Source organism: Canis lupus, chromosome 1 (genome assembly GCF_011100685.1).
Source record: "Canis lupus familiaris isolate Mischka breed German Shepherd chromosome 1, alternate assembly UU_Cfam_GSD_1.0, whole genome shotgun sequence".
NCBI classification, from domain to species: Eukaryota; Metazoa; Chordata; class Mammalia; order Carnivora; family Canidae; genus Canis; species Canis lupus.
In genome coordinates, this window is record NC_049222.1 from 34605067 (window position 1) to 34622246 (window position 17180).

At 37.6% G+C, this 17180-nt stretch overlaps 1 protein-coding gene across 3 annotated transcripts in view; it reads right to left on the reverse strand.

Annotated features, from left to right (window-relative positions):
* Positions 1–205: 205 nt before the first annotated feature.
* Positions 206–17180, reverse strand: part of HIVEP2 (HIVEP zinc finger 2) — a 192933-nt gene continuing 175958 nt past the window's right edge. For all 3 annotated transcript variants that reach the window (XM_038526205.1, XM_038526207.1, XM_038526206.1), the window contains exons 6-10: positions 16637–16791; positions 13022–13197; positions 9907–10008; positions 8236–9131; positions 206–2682 (exon numbers count right to left, since the gene is read on the reverse strand). In XM_038526205.1, coding sequence (XP_038382133.1) covers positions 1858–2682; positions 8236–9131; positions 9907–10008; positions 13022–13197; positions 16637–16791 — 2154 coding nt within the window. In that variant the 3' untranslated portion in view covers positions 206–1857. The remainder of the gene's footprint in view (positions 2683–8235; positions 9132–9906; positions 10009–13021; positions 13198–16636; positions 16792–17180) is intronic.

The following is a 17180-nucleotide window of genomic DNA, read 5'->3' on the forward strand; positions in this document are numbered from 1 at the left end:
GACCACTATCTGTCCCAATTGAATGACATATGGAAGCCAGTGACTGTCTTCTCACTTGTTAAAAGCATTCATGCTCAGCTTACCTCGGAATGGGCAAAGCCTAGCAATTAAAAGCACAGATGGTATGTTGGTGGCATCAAAATTTCTTTAGAAACAAAATTGAAAAATTAAAATGTAAAACAACACATTAAAAACTAGACACCTCAAGCATGTAATTGTATATTTATTTCTCTTTTTAAAGAACACTCCTTAATGTAATTCAATATACAAACTTGGTTTCACAGAATTATAATCCACTATATAGCACAAAGATAACCCAGATTTTGTGTGTGTGTGTGTGTGTGCATGCACACACATGTGCGTGTGTGCACACGTGTTGTTGTACCCCCTCCCTTCCTTCCATTCTTCCGGACCTACAAACGAAGGCTCTGCCTACCTTCCACACTAACCAAAGCCCATTCTGAACGTTGTGTACAAAAGACATCATCCTCCCACAAATTCTTTTCCCTGGAAAGCTTCTTTTTCCTGTCCCCCCTGAGATAACCAGGAGCCTGACACTCTTCCCCTCTTCAAGAGGGTGAAGTGGCTTCCCCTAAAGCTGATGCCAACCCTGTTACCATGTGGACTGGCTGAAAGGTCTCCACGCCCCTTCCCTGCGTCCACTCCTAACCCTCAGAGTCCAAGCACGTCCCCTCCGTCGCAGCCTTAGTTCCGGTCACCATCTTGTGCAGCAAGAACCAAGGAGATCTGTAAGCCCAGGTCTTCTCCACGGGCAGCGCACAGCACTGCCTGCCAAGCCACCGGGCCGGCCGATAACCAAGCTCTACACAGTCCCATGTGCTTTGTCACTTTAATTTTTAAAGACACCCTAGCATAGGTCTGTGGCAACCTAGTGTCCAACTGAGTTACATAAAATTGTACCAGTGATGCACTTGTACATATTTACATGGGGCGGAATGTTTTCCCATATTTTTAGATGAGTATATAGATCAACATGTTCACATAAGACCAAATACTTTTAATATTATTTATAACTGATTTATAAAGCTTTGAAAAAACTCACAATAGCACATTGTTTACTTTAATGCTTTACGGTACTATAAGTTTAAAATCACAATCAGCACTTAAGTTATAGTCAATCCAGCAAACAAGAGACAAAAAAATTTACAAGAGTTAAGAACTGACTGATACATCCTTTATCTTTTTTTTTTTAACTAATGCATAAGTGCAGAATAAGATACTCTAGTTTAAATATCTTGTTTACAATATACATTTTTGTTCTAGTTACGCAACAGTAAATCCCATGCTTCACATAGAAAAGCAATCCACAACATTAAGAAAAAATGTACAATTTATGAAACAAAGTAAATAAATATTAGTATTACAGAATCAGAGCTGTACATAAAAGCTGTTCAGTTTTAATCATATAAAAATATGTTTTAGTGCAACCTCACATATATATTGATGCTGTTTTGCTTTACATCATTTAGATCCAAGTGTCCAAAAAAGGAAAGAAATTACATTTATTACAAAGCAGATACACAAATTCTAAAATATGTACAAATTACTGCTAAAAAATGCTTATAAGAATATAAGCAAAGTAAAGAAAAGGCACAAACATCTGTACAATTTTAAAAGTACCAGACCCAATAGGTTAATTTCAAATTTTGTTTTGGTCAGGCTCATGATGACTTGTTAATTTACCTAATTCTTTTGATATAACAAAAGTATATATAATAGCAAACTACTGTAACTTAGGACAGGCATGCTATAAACTTGATTACCTCTATTTCTAGAAAAACAAAAACAAAAACAAAATGGGAAAATGTGGAAATGAAAGTCTCCATGCATCTTAGATCAAGGTAGTTGACTCTTCTCTGATGAAGGCTCATTGCCTCCCTCTGTGCTTGAAGGTAACTCTTTGCTGCTGTGAAAGCCAGACTGTTTATCATCCACACGACTCTTGCTGTAAAACGTCGAGTGAGCTAATGCAGTCTGTGATGTACCAAAATTGTCCTTTTCACCATCATGCAAGTCAGGGTGGGTGGCTGAGGTACAGGGCTGACCTGGCTCAGGTCCACTAAAGTGTCTAATGCTAACGTGTGCACTTTCCAAGGGTTTCTGGTGGGGGTCCTGTGCCCGCACTGGCTGATCGGCCCCAAGCAGAGCGGCGTCTTCTGTGGCAATCCGGAGAGAGGCAATGGCTTTCGTACAAGTCTGTATATTTTCCTCCTGTTCCCTCTCTGTTGCATTTAGGCTGTCTTCTGAAGTGCTCTGTTTCATCAATAGCCTAGGGGAGGAGGGCGAGCTAGGTGGACCAGATGACTGCAAAACGTGAGGCGATCGCTTCTCATGCTGCTTTGAAAGGACATAGGGATCCTTAGGGAAGAATTCCCCAGAAGCTCCCTTCTTCTCCTCAGAGCCCTCCATCGGCAGAGGCAATGTGGGTGGAGGATGTAAACCGGAAAGGGCCGGCGGCATGGAGTGAACCATTTGGATCCCACCAACTGGCACCATGGGGATAGGAGCTCTCACTTGCTGCTGAGAGTGGAGTGGAAGATGACTGAAGACATAGTCATTAGGACCCTCAGGGAAAAGGCTGGAGCCTGGATGTTCATAAGCACCTTCTTGGTCTCCATAGAGACTGAAGTAAGGAACCTGAGGTAATCCTCTTCTTAAATTCTGCATGGGGAAGCAGAGACCACAACGTTTAGCACCCAGTCCTCCTCATGCTAGGTCAAATAGGCTAAGCTATTTCAGTCACTTGGTCAATCACTCACTCAATCATTCAAAACACTTTAAAACTACTTCATCCCTTTACTGATTTTTCACTTTATGACACAAGAGATTTCTCAGTCGTCTTTTAGAATCCTTGAATGAAGCTGTCGGTCTATGAAAAGTGACTTTTGTTTTGAAACAGCAATGTGATAAATCATGCAGTGCATGAGACACATTTCAGTTCTGTTTCTTTTTTTTTTTTTTTTCAGAAAAGAAAATGAAAATAATGGATAATTACCAGAAAAAGTTTGCTGAGCAAAAAAACACTAATAGTAGGTTTTTAAATCAAAAAAAGTAAAAAAGGTTGCCATCTGTTTACATACTGGGAAGATTTTTAATATTTTTCTTAAGTGTTGATGAGTATAGCTGGAGTGACAAGCCTGAAAATTGGCTTTTTTTTTTTTTAAGTTTTCTGCAGAACAGATGACAAAATGGTGGTGATAGACAAACTGGTTAGTCCAATGTGCAAGACATTGGTTTAAAGGAATAAATTCCCACCAAGAGGCACACCGGGTGGAAGACTAGCTGCTTTATCAAATGATAAATCATTAGGCCAGTTTTTGTAAGGCAACTATCCATCAAAGTAGTTAACATTAACTATGTCAAACAGCTTCAAATTATATTCAACTACACAGCTGGGACCTCAAGATTATTACATTTTACCATCGTCTGTTTATATTATTATGTTCATTTAAATCCCATCTTGGCAATTAATGAGTTAGAACATTTAAAATTAAGAGCCAGAAATCCAGATTTCATGGATCCACTCCTGAAAGAGAACTTCCTTTCTATCGTCGTTTCTGTAGCAAAACACAACTTAGACTACGAGATTATCAGGCTTGAATGAGATGATCAGGTTTCAATTCCTGAGATTTATTCTTTTACTGGGCTGTCATTTAAAAGGTACTCAGTTTATTTTTATTTTTTGAGAACTTAAAATCAGATAGGTGTAAACCTGTCAAGAATGGTAGTAATCCAGGAGAGAGAAAAAAAAAAGTTCTAATTCATTTCAAGGATGTTTCAGTTCTAAAGCTCAAGGTATGCTCTATACCATTAATGATTCATTCAGTTCTTTTTAGACTGTGAGACAGCCTGAGGATGATAAATTATGTATTAGATCTGTTACTCTGTGCCATGCTTAGCTCTTACCCTCTTTTGGGCTATACCTTATTCGAGCTAGAAACAAATGACTTATCCTGGAAGGGCAGGAAGTAATGAAATCCTATAATCATGAGTTAGGGAAGGTGAGAATTTGATAGTATGAGAGTCATTTAAATGCTACTACAACAAATCCCTCTTGTCTTTGCTCCAATCTGGAAAAAGGCATGTTTCCTACAGCAACCACCAGTTAAGGTGCAAGAACTATGATGATGATGATAATATTAATATTAATATTAATAAGATAATAATAATCTTTGAAGATAATTAAATGAATCCTCTTTTAATTATAATGGTCAAAAATTAAAAGTTTAACATAAAATGTAACCTGGTTATGTTTCCATTTTGCTCTTGGTTGCTATTCTATGACATCCACTGCTTACACCTAATCAGAATGGGGCTCTGTGAGGGCCAAAGAGAGCCCTGACTCAAGGCTAACAAGAGGAGTGATGAATGAAGTGTCCTCTAACACTAAGATATATTCAAAATGTTCAAAATCCAATAGAATTTTATTTGTGTTAGGAATGAAAGTGTCAGGGCAGCTGGGTGGCTCAGTCAGTTAAGCGTCTGCCTTCAGCTCAGTTCATGATCCCAGGGTCCTGAGATCAAGTCCTGAATCCATCAGGCTCTCTGCTCAGTGGGGAATCTACTTCTTCCTCTTCCTCTACCTCTCCCTCTCTCTCTCTCTTGCTTTCCCTCCCCCTGCTCATGCTCTTTGTCCTTCTCCTCAAATACAGAAAGAAAGAAAAAGAAAATGTCATTTTCAGACCTTTTCTGATCAGCAATTAAATGATTACAGTCACAGAAGTAAGGGTGCCAGTAGAACTTTTACCATGTAAGTACTTCCCCTGCTCCAAATGCTACCAGGCCTTTCCACACATCCTCTTCTCCTGCATTCATCTCTTCTTCACCTTCCCAAGAAACTCTCAATAAGATTTTTCTACCTTGGTTTTTACCCCATTTGCAATCCTATTTAGTTTTGTAATTTGAGGCTTATCATTATAATATCATTGTAAGTCCTGGTAAGAAACACCTTGATACGGAAATATGAATAATGAACCCATGTGGGTTGTATTATGTGTATGTATGTATGTGTGTGCATATATATCCCATGTACCAGGTTTAATATCCCACTCATCTTTTCAACATTGTCAGTAGGTGCTCTGGAAACAAATACAAAGAAGGAGGCAGGAGTTCAAGGAGTTCATTGTGGGGCAAGGGAAGCAGGGAACCTGATGAAGATAAGCAGGAGAGGAGGCAGGTGCTCAGCTGGGACTGATCCAGGCTCAGCCACTGGCTGGGGGCTGTAGGGGAGAGTATGTAGCCTTGGATGGAAAACTGAGACCTATCATGATGGCACTAACAGCAGGAGGCTGTCAGTTTACAGCATTCCTCACAGCGGAATGGCAAATTCTTCCAAAGACAGAAATCTGCTTGGCCCACCTCCTTAGCTGCCACAAGCAGATTAAGAAACTGTGGCCGAGAAGTTAAATGACTTGTTTAAGATCACACAGATAGCAAGTGATAGAACTGAATGTCGACAATGCTCTTCTGCACTACATAGTGGAAACCAGAACATGTTTTTGTCTCCTTTGCTAATTTATGTACCAAAACATTAAAAATGGAATAGGAAATTAGTTTGTTTAAAAAAGTTGGGGCCAGAAATCATAAGACTTTTTCATCATCATCCTTGAGCTGTACATGTTAGACCTTCAAAAAATATTTACTGATGAGCAAAGATCGTTCCTTCAGGAGGGGAGTCGGAAGGAAGGAGAGTAGGGGGTGGGGGTCGGGGAGTGCGGTCGAGGCGTCGGGCTTGCGGGCGGTAGGGTGGCGTGCTTGTAGGTTGTCTTCTGCGTGCGATGTAGTGTCTCGTCGGCGGGGTGGCCTCCTTGCAGTCCTTCCTTCCTTCCTTCCTTCCTTCCTTCCTTCCTTCCTTCCTTTCTTTCATCTACAATTATCTATCTATATTAAAATTAACCAGAAGGCAGTAGGGCAGGAACAGCAAGGTAGTAGGATCCTGGTGGTTGAGTATCATCTCCTCCAAACCTGTTCCCTGGGTACTACCACTCCAGACTGAACCAGAGGATGAGTGTTGTCATGCTAGGCTAGAAGATCCTTTCATGCTACAGTCACTGACCTGTGAGCTCCTAGCCTATGTTAAGCAACAAGAGAAGGTATTGCTAAAAGAATTTCTATCAAAAAGGTTTATTTTTAGGGTTATTCTAATTTAATATTTTCATACATTATTCAGAGAGGGTGCAGCACTCAGCCAATATAGAGTTCAGGAGAAATAATCCTCATAGTGTCATCACTTCTGTTTAATCTTGGCAACAAAAATTTTCTTCATACATCACAGAAAGATAAACTCCTCCTTTGCCCCTCAAAAAGGATGTGATAAAACATTAAATGGCAAGTGTTTTGGAACAAGTGCCCCTTCTTCAGGGAGCATTCCCAGATCTCTTCCCTCTTATCACATGGACAATGCAGGAGGCTGTAAATTCTCTGAAGATAATTAAACTGGGTAATAGACCAATGGCTCTACAGTTGGCCTTCATAAATGGTAAAGTTTAATAATCGTATTAAGTATCCAGGTAAATTGGTATAAAAAAATACAACTGGTTGCAAACTCAGTGACTAGTAAAACCAATCTCCTTTCTGGTCACATATCCAAATTAGATGAACTTCCTTAGTCTGCACCTTTGATTCCTATGCCTGAGTTGACTGCAAGTTGCTGTTAGTTGCTTTAATAACAATAGTGTTATGGCACTAAAGGCTTACATTTTCACGACTACAATTGACCAAAGATATCCCACGTCTCACAAATACCCCAATCTGAGCCCACCTGGCCAAGGCCACACATGCTCTGCCAGCATCACTGGTCTATACTGGAGAAAGCATTTTTTTCTTCAGATATGGTATCCTGCCATCAGAGGGATTTGCGTATCTACAACTCTCTACTTAGGCCGTGGTGGCATAAACTCCAGAAGACCCCTCTTTTCTACTTAACACCACCAAGACACAAAAACTTGTGTAAATATACCTCTTTTTTTCCTAGCTGGTTAATTCATTATCTTGGCAAATAAATCATGTCCTGTTTGTATGCGTGTTTCTGCAGTAATTGTACCATAAAGACTAAGCTGGTACCACTTGTGAAAAGATGATGTTGGGGATCAGGGAGGGAATTGCAGCAGGGAGCTTTCCTGAGTTTACATATGATAACCTAAGCTCACAACTCAAGGTTGTTACAAGGCAACAAAGATGAGGGAGCCTGGCCACTGGGACAGTGATAAGACAGAGCTAGAAGTTGGTAGTGACTTTGGCTGGAAGGATGGTGTGGAGCCACACAACAGAAACCCAGAACAAAGGAAGAACAGCAAGAAATGGAGACTAGGAAACAAAAATACATGTAAAGCAAAGAAACTCAAAAGGTGTCATTCATCTGTCTATGCTAAGTGTCTGTTTTATTCATTTAAAAAAAAAATCCTATACAAACTGAAAGAAACATCAAGGTCAGCCATACCATGGAATGAGGCAGGGCAGATGCTTTTTTATAGATTTGCATTAAACCTACTGCCTAAACTTAATCCATGATTGTTACTGTTGTTATCTAAGTTTATCATGAGGGCATACCATAGAAATCTCAGAAACTCTCTCCCTTAGTTCTCCCAACTTTGTGCCCACCATCTCACTGAGCCAGTGCCCTCTCACTGAGCAGGAGGTGGTAGTAATGACAAGAAAAGCAGATAGGTTCATGCCTTTGACTCACAACATATCCAGGGGGTCACTCTCTCCTATCCTAGTCACTCACTGGTTTTACACATCCACTCACTGTGGACAAGGTAAAGAGTTTATTTTTTAAAATGTATTGAAAGTCAATGCTAATGCCTGATCCTTACTTGACAAAGTTCTACACCTGACACCACAAAGGCCCTAAGAGTGTCTGTCTATGCCGTCATGTCATTCCAAAGACTTCACCTTTCCTGCTCATGTAAAGGTTTCAGCTCATGCCCATAATTAGTTAAGCTTAGAAAGCATTTAGAAAAGCCTCACCTGTTCCCAGCTGGAAATGCACCACTGCTCTGATGCAATACTACACTTGGGGTAATGCCACAGCTATGTTACTAACAACAGCATGAGAGAAAATGTCTTCCTGCTATTTTCAGTAACCACGTTCCCTGCTTCCCGTGAGAGATACCCACGTTATAATAAATATCACACTAGTGTGTTAGTGTGTTATCAAGAGGTTCCAATAAGCTTTGGATTATAAATTATAAAGGGAAAGCTAATCATACTTACAGGAGGCCCCAATACAATTGGTTCTGCTTGCAAATACTGCCCCATGGACAATGGTGGGTTATGGTATAAAGCCCTTCTGGGAGATGGCGCTCTTATGGTGGTCATGTATCTTCTCTCTCTTCTGGGAGAGAGGTCTCTTCTTGCCGTGATGTCTTTCCCAGGTGACACTGGCCTCCTTGGAGACAGATGCCTTCTCGGTGAAACATCTCTCTGTGACATCTCTCTTCTCAATGCAGCTTCCTTTCTTGGTGAGAGATGTCTCATGGGTGACAGATCTCTCCTAGGTGATAAATGTCTTCTGGGTGATAAATCTCCTTTGGGTATCAGATACCTCTTTGGTGAATTATCTCGGCGGGGTGAAGAGTCATATCCCGGTGAGGAATGGTGGCTCGAGGGGGAGAAGTCCCTCGGTGAGGAGCTGGGCTCTGAAGACAGCATGTACTCTTCATCCGCACAACTCGGTATGTCTAACCTGTCTTTGTCCGGCTCTGAGTCTGTACTCTTGCTCTGGAATAACCTCTGGTATTCTGTCATCTGAGTATCTTCACATGAGTCACTGGGCGTCATCAGCTGAGTAACCTGAATACTTGGCAAAGTAACCAAATAGCTGATCAATGAAGAATGCCCCAGGGAGCTATCTGAAGGAACCCCATGGGGCACGGCGCCAACATTCACAGGCAAGGACGAGAATCTAGGCGGCTGAGGACTGGTGCTTCTCGATCTTGTTTTTGGTGTCAAATCGCCCTGATCATCAAAGTCATCATCATCTTCATCATCTTCATCATTATCATCTCCATCCTCACCATCAGATTCTTCAGCATCTGAGAACTGATGATCAGTTGAAATGCTGGACATGCTATGCTTCTCAGCTGCTTTGTGCAAATCTTCCATCGTTTCTGAAACATTGAACAGAAAGTGAAGATCAAGGTCTAAATGTCAAGGTGAGGAACTAATTTGGACCCCATCTCTTTCTAAAAGCTTTCTTCCAACCCTGCAGCCCCTAGAGATAGTTCTATCTCTGAACCCCTATAACACTCATTGGGCACTTATCTGGAAGACCTTACACTGGTTATTATCCTTTTATGACTGATCTGATTCATCTCAACCCAACAAAAGGATTCTAATGTGGAATCTTAAATCTCAGATGTCACCTGGCCCATAGAAAAGCCTCAAGAAATGGGTGTGGATAATGCTGTTAATAATGAGGCTAGAAGAAAAAGAAAGCAACGATCTATCTCTATAGGTATAAACTTACGTGTAAGTGATATATCTCAGGAAGTCTGACTGGCCCTCAGGTTTTCTATTAGGTTAATGATGGATTTTTTCCCTCTTAATAGGAATAATAATGCATTAAATTGTTTTTCAAATTTCCCCAGAAGTTTCATAAAATCTAAATCTCTGTCACAACACAAGCATAATTAGATTTCCTTTATGGTTAAATAGGAGTATTTCATAGTGAGGTCTTTTTTTCCCCCTTTAGTCAGAACTGAAATGCATTTATTTCTTCTCAGGTTATAAGCAATTCAACATGTCAGATTTATTTTATATATTTCATATTAAATAAAACTAAATGTGATCAGTTTTTTAAAATATCAAAACTTGTTTTACCACCCCAGCCATGAAGCTCCAGTGTGAAGAACGAACAGGTCAGTCAACTAAATTTTGAAATACCTGCTTCTTCAGTTTCTGTATCATCCACTGATGTCATTGAAACTCCCAACTCCAAGCATTTCTTCATGTGTGCTTTAGATTTCATATGCTTTGTTAGGTTTCCTAGAAAACACAGGCAAAAAGAGAAATTAATTGTTTACAAAAATGTGATGATTGCTCCAAAATTAGAAATGAACTAACATGAGATAACACAGATTTGTTTATACCCACTACCCTTTGCTTTGAACTTAAGAGGAACAATCTGGTTCCTGAATATACAGCCACTCAGAATTCTGACAAAATCAAGTTTCCTTATTCTAGAAGACTTGGAGAATAGGGTCATATGCAAACTTATGGGAAAGTCAACCTTGTAAAATAAATTCAAAGAACCATAAAAATAGTTGGCTAACTACTTAAAGGGAGCATTATTCTCAGTGTTTAGCATCTATCTGTCTGGTATATATTAGCAAAGTTTATTACAGCAGTTTCTAAAGTTCTTCAATATTCCCTATTTATCTTGAAATTCCCATCATTCTAAGAGAAAGATTTTCTGTCACACATGTATTATGATGATGATGATGATGATATATATAGAATTCTATCTATACATACATTTGTGTGTGTTTATATAGAATTATATGTTGTTATATAGGATGTGAAAGATTATGAAGACACTTATCCAATCACCTTTGACCTAGGATCTATGAAATTATATATATATATTAATATTTTATTATATATTTATCTATATATCATTCCATGTCATATATATAGCTTACTAAAAGACATTCAGGAACTAATTTAGTTGTAAGGGCCATATTATTATCTGTGTCCTTTGATGATGCTGTAGCGATGTACCAGCAAACACTTTATTTTTTAAGAGTAGGCTCACTGAATGTAGATGGACACTCTTAGCCTGATAAAATAGTTTGTTCCTTTGTAGGAGTGTTTAGCTCACCATTAATGTGATATATGAGCTACTGTTGTTTATTATTTTACTTATGTTATTTTATTTACTTGGTATTTTACTTAACTGATCTTAAATCTATGAATTTTATGTGCTATTTTGGTAATTCCAAGCATAAAAATATTTCCAGGTCCTTACTACTCTTATTTATATAAAAATGTTTTAAAGACCTCAAAAATTTTTATAGCCAGATCATTAAGAATTCCTAAATCTGTAAATTAATGAATACATCTGTATATTAATGGAAGTTACCTGCTTCTGCAAGGGAGAAAGTAACCTGTGTATATGGGTGGGTGTAAAAGTTAGGTGTCAAGATACTTTATTTAGATCTTGATATGTTTCTCCTCCTCTATCTTTCTCTCTTTTCTTCTCCATTTCAATAGGCAGTCAGGCTTTGGGCTCTCATCTTCAGCATAGGTTTGTAGTTAGAAATCTGGCACTGAAACAACTCTACCCTGGCTGTGGTTGACTGAAGTGCTGAGCTTCTGCAGGGATTCCAGCAAGGAGGGGGAAGTGGCTGGCAGGGGGTGGGTGCCTGGAGTGGCACCAGTGTTCAGAAGGTGCTGGTCCTACAAGGACACTCAGGATCTGCACTCAGAGGACATGGGTTGGGACAACAGTCACTTCAACTGGAAAAATGGAGGGGTTTCCTGGGATATTTTGCTCATCTTAAGATCCTGAGACATTTGGACATTCCTGAAGGGTGACAAGGAAACTCCAATAATGACCAAGAATAAATTATTTCCTACTGAAACTCCATGACAATGATTCAGAGCCAAATTTAATGTGATTTTTTAAGACTATAGAAACTAGCTCTTTATTTTTTATTATTATATTTATTTGACTTTAAAAATGCCTAGAAATATGACATTTCTTCACCCAGTGTTTCAATCAGCTATACCTTCAGCAGACTCCTATGCCCTGGGAAGATCTATCAGCTGTACTGACTGGCAGATTTGCAGCCTATAAAACCAAAATTTAGACTTTATGTCCTAGGGAGTCTCTTGGTGAAGTTCTAAATAAAAGGCTTCACTGTGCAAAGGTGGATGGTATTTAAAGGACCTTATGTTTATCTCTTTTGAAGTGCAAATGAACACTCCCTTTATGTGGCTTCAAAGGAAGCATCTTTGTAATATAGATACCTTTTTTATACAGAAGAAACAGATATACTGAGAGTCTACACATTTATACCTCTGACAAACCAATAAGACAATTTAGGATTTGGGTTATAGGAGAAAATAAAAACCCGTTTCTCTACCAAAGATTATCTTATTTGATACGTATTTTTCTTGACAAGTAGTGGAGCAGAATAATTAGCAGGCAAGTTTAAAGTTAAAACATAGGAAATCATATGAGGTTAGTGAGGGGGGCAAAAACCATTAGATCTAAAGTACTTCTACAGCAAGGAGTAAACATACTTCTACAAAAGTCCAACCACCTCTAATTCACTACTGTATGTAATCTGAGAGTGCTGGGCTTATGAACATTTCCATTGTTTTATAAAATGATGGAAATATCAAAGCAACCTTCCTGTATAAAATATTTTTATATAAATCTACCTGTAAAAAACAGATTTTTTTTTAGGGTAGAATATAATTTTAAGGCAGGTCCTAGTTTTATGAGATTCACAGTTGTGGCCTAAGAGTAAGAAATTGTCTCTGTGCTGATAAATACACAGAACACAAGCTATCAAATTTCTATGTATAATTAATGCAACTGTGGATGGAGGGGCCCACCTGGGAGTCTGTGGGTCTCTACATTATTTATAATCTTGAAACTGACCATGGGCACATGTTTTCTTCCCAGCTGCTGCCTTGCTTTTCTAATGCCACCGCATGGATTGTCTCCCGGTGGTATTTCAATACTGGTACAAAGATTATCTAGACCACACAACACTTCCAACATGCAGTAATAGCAATAGCAATCCAGACAATTCTTAGCCACTTCCTTCGGAAACAACCAGCCTGGCCCCAAGTCTATAGCTCTTACTTAAGTCATAAAAGGAGACTCGCTGTCTCATGTACATCCTTTGATTACTTACATAAGGGAAAAATATATTTCATAAACAAAACCATCTTACAGTCAATGCAAGTTAGTTATAAAATGGTATTCTGAATCCAACATAGCCATAAACAAAGTATCTTTCATCTAAAGAGATGAGAATTGTACCTTTAGTTTTGAAGGCAAAGTTACATAACTTGCATACGTAAGGCCTGACATCAGTGTGAGTGCGGATATGCTTTTTGAGCATGCTTGGCTTCTTACAGCGAATCCCACATTCTTCACAAATGTACTTTCCACGTCCACGTCCTCTGACATATACATAATCTTCATTTGACTTATACCTGTTTAGAAAAAGGGAATTCAGTGTGTTTTCAAATACTCTAGTGTTTTATATGTCAAACCAGAAGCTAATCTTTGGAGTGGTAATTTTTTTTTTGAGTGACAAAATTTGTATGAGGTTCTTTGACAAATAGTTATCAACTTTACTTCTATGAAGCCTATGAAGTTTATGCAATAAATGCCTGAAAGAATTAGATAATTGATTTGGCATTGAAAGCAAAATGTAATTTTTCTACATAGTGTTCAAAATGGAATTGGGTCCCTCTATTGAGTGTAGATACATGGACTTGGGGATAGAGTTGTTCAAATGGACTTCTATAAATCTCAGAGAGTTGCAGTGTTGTGCCTTACTACTTTTGGATTCTAGTACAGCCTCCACACAAGAACTATCCAGAAAGTTAAACCAACATATTCAAATCATCATATATCATTTGTTAACATTACATCGTCTAAGATGTGCATGCAGAACACACACGCTTCCCTCTAAATTTGCTAAAATAAGTATAACTGATAATAGAATTCCTCATTGCAAGCTTTTACTCTATTTTTACAATCCTGGCATGAGAGTGCCTCTGAAATTTCTAGCTTACACAGGCTGAGCTGAGCTCACCAACTGTTGTCTACAGATTTGATCCGCTCTTCCCAAGGACCCTGAATTTGTACTAAAGTGGAGTCTAAATTTCAAGTAGCTTCTGGTAAGTACTGTTACATAATAAAAACTGGAGGTTCTATTTTTCAATCAAATTTGCATTTGTTTCCAGAAGAACTTAATAGGTTTGTCTGAGGTCATCTAGTTTAATCAAATCAGTTCACCAAATCTTAGGTATTCATTGTAATAATCTATAAAACAAAGTGCTCAACATCATATTTTGTTTAGACTACAATGAAACATGATCAATCATAGAGTACAGTAGCATTCTATTGAATAATTCAATGAATATCATTATCTTTTAAATCAAAGCTAGGCTAAAATTATGGGTCTGATGTCATTCTTGGGAAGATATTCCTCTCAAGGGACTCTTTTTGTAACTTCAGAACATAAACTGACATATAAAATGCCCTAATTCCCCTTGGATTTACTTTAAAGGCACTAGATTTACAGATTTTTTTTGTTTGTTTTGGTTTGGTTTTTTAATTTCTTTCACAATCTAAGAGTACTGCACACTTCTCCATTTTGTCCTAGCTAATCTGTCATCAGGAATAAAAGTTCAACTTTATTCCTCCAATTTACTGAAGGATTTTTAAGAGAGAAAATCCATCCACATATTTAAATACTACCTCTATTACGGATGCTATGCAATCTTAACATTATTTACTTTTTGATCAGTACCAAAAACTCCAGGTAGGAATTAAGTAGTATCAAAAATACAAATAGTTTTGTGTGGTTTTTTTTTTCATCCTTTAAGTCTTTCTCCTTCCACAAAGAATTTTCAACTTCAACTTGTTCTTCGAAACTTTCTTGAACTTCATGCTTTATTTCACACTGTCTTTTGTAACAAAGTGGAAAAGAATCTCAAGATGCAAATTTTCTTTCACCTTTTAATTTCACTATTCTCTGCCCCTCAATAGATAAAGTTACCAAAGAAATATAGAATAAAACAAATGATTTAATAGAAAGCTAGTTTTCTTCACCTTAAAGTTAGTGTAGTGATGGGAAATGCATTTTGTCTTCAAGTGATATAACTTTATTTTTAATGCCTTACCTGATTAACTTGAAAACAGTAAAATTCAGTACCGAATAAAACTGCATATTAGAAAAGTCTGTACATATAAAATATTTACCATTCAACAGGTCTACAGACCCATGAATCTACTTAATACAAGAATGAATGGCTTTTGAAAAAAGCCAAAAGATACATTCAATTAAATTACTAAATCTAGGAGTTAGATAATATAAAGAACACATCCACTTAAAAATGTGATCAGTAAAAGTTCTTTTTAAAGCTATCACTTTGTCATCACCAAAATAAGAGGTGGTGATACCACATTGCTTGGAATGAACACTTGGTAACCAACAGGCAGAAGTTGTATCACAGATTAAGAAATGATTGGGATGTAGCCCATACAATGGGGCAATGAAAGGAGGAAGAAATGATATATGGGGACAGTCCTTGTGAATCATCAAAACAGCAATAAAATGTTCACATACGCTTTTCACTTGTGTCCTTCGTTAGTGGAGGTGGGCTCCCCAAAGCACATGTAATGGGAAGGTCTCTGCTAATCTAGTACAAGTGCAGCTATGAAGACTGCTGAATATAAGGGTGTTGATTCAGTCACAGGGACCTCTCAGTCTCTGAGGAAAGATAAAATCTATATTTCTCTCGTTTGTGTTAAAAGATGAGGGATGTCAAAAAAAATATCAAGACAAGCTTCAAGAATCCATACAACTGTGGTTTCAGTGGTGAAAATACTAGACATTCAAAGGGGTCAATACTAAGGGGGAAACAACTTTAATAATTCATCTTCAAACTGGTAAATCAACGTGGAAAATAGATATTTCAAATTCGTAAACATTTGACATTTTATAATCAAATAGATAGCATTACTCTGTCTTTCAAATATAACTGGAATAAATTCATGCTCATGGAAACATGTTAATTAAAGGTCTACTGTAGAGATAGGGCTGGCTAATCAAATGTGATTAACATGCTTTAACGTTTTAAAATTTTAATAGCATAAGTTGGAGCTTTTTCTCCCATGTGACCGACTGTATTGAAAATACGTTTCTACTGAAATCTAAAACTAGCTGTTGCACATATATGTAATTTTTTTTTTACTGTACAGATATCAAAGTCAATGGATCTTATCACTTGTGTTTATACAACTCAGGATTCAACATTTAAAAAGAAATTCCCAACAGAGAGACTGCCACAAACCAGAAAGAGATTAGGAAAATATGACAACTAAATGCATGGTACCCTGGCTTGGATCCTGGAACAGAAACAGGACATCAATGGAACTGATGAATTCCTCTCAGTCTGGAGTTTAGGTAATATAAAAGCAATAAAATGAACCATCAAATTAACTAGTTCCTAGGATTATACATGAGTGTGCATGATTGCATTTTTGTAAGCACAGAATAAAAATATGTCCATTAATATTAAATATTTTTAAGATGTCCATAAAAATATTAAGAAATGATTAAGCTTAGATGGCATCAAGAGTTCACCAATTTAGTCTATTTCATAGTGCATGAGACATGTGAAAATTTAAAGCAGAAGCCCAAACTATATTTGACAGGGACATTTTCAGTGAAAGTAAGTCATTGAAAGCAAGGGCATAAACTCATTATCTATTACCAGACTTCAGAAATGTGAGCTGAGAAGGAATTCACCTTATACTTCCAACCAGAGTAGATACTATTCTTTCCATCTGTACATTCGTGATTGCTTGCTCTGATCTAGGACTGAATATTTCACACATGCACGTATGTTTCCTTACCCTCCTTCAAAGATTTTAATTCGGATTGGCTCTGTTTGTTTGGATCCAATATCTTTATCTCCATGAATATCTCCTTTCCCTCTTTCTTTTAAGATATTTCCAACTAGTTTCCTCTCTAGTTTGCTGCCAAATAAAAAGGATGCATCAGGTTTCATCTGTAGAACAAAAGAGAGAATCATTTCATATGATTTCTCTAAGACATAGACATAGGAGAAGCCCACACATTCTGCTCTTCTCTGATCTCTGAAAATTAGCCTAAATTCCATGCTAAAAGGCCATGGCCCAGTTACATGAAATAAGGGACACTAGAGATAAAATCAGAGAAGAATGACAGCTTTTATGGAGTCATTCGACATTTTATTAAAAAAATACTCCTCTGTTGGCACTTATTCTGTGCAACACTAATAAAAACAGAAAACATGTTCTATATTATGAAGTAGCAATGAAAACAATAACAAGGACATATTTTCAAAAATTGTTGAAGGTAAAAGTAGCAATGAAAACAATAACAAGGACATATTTTCAAAAATTGTTGAAGGTAAAT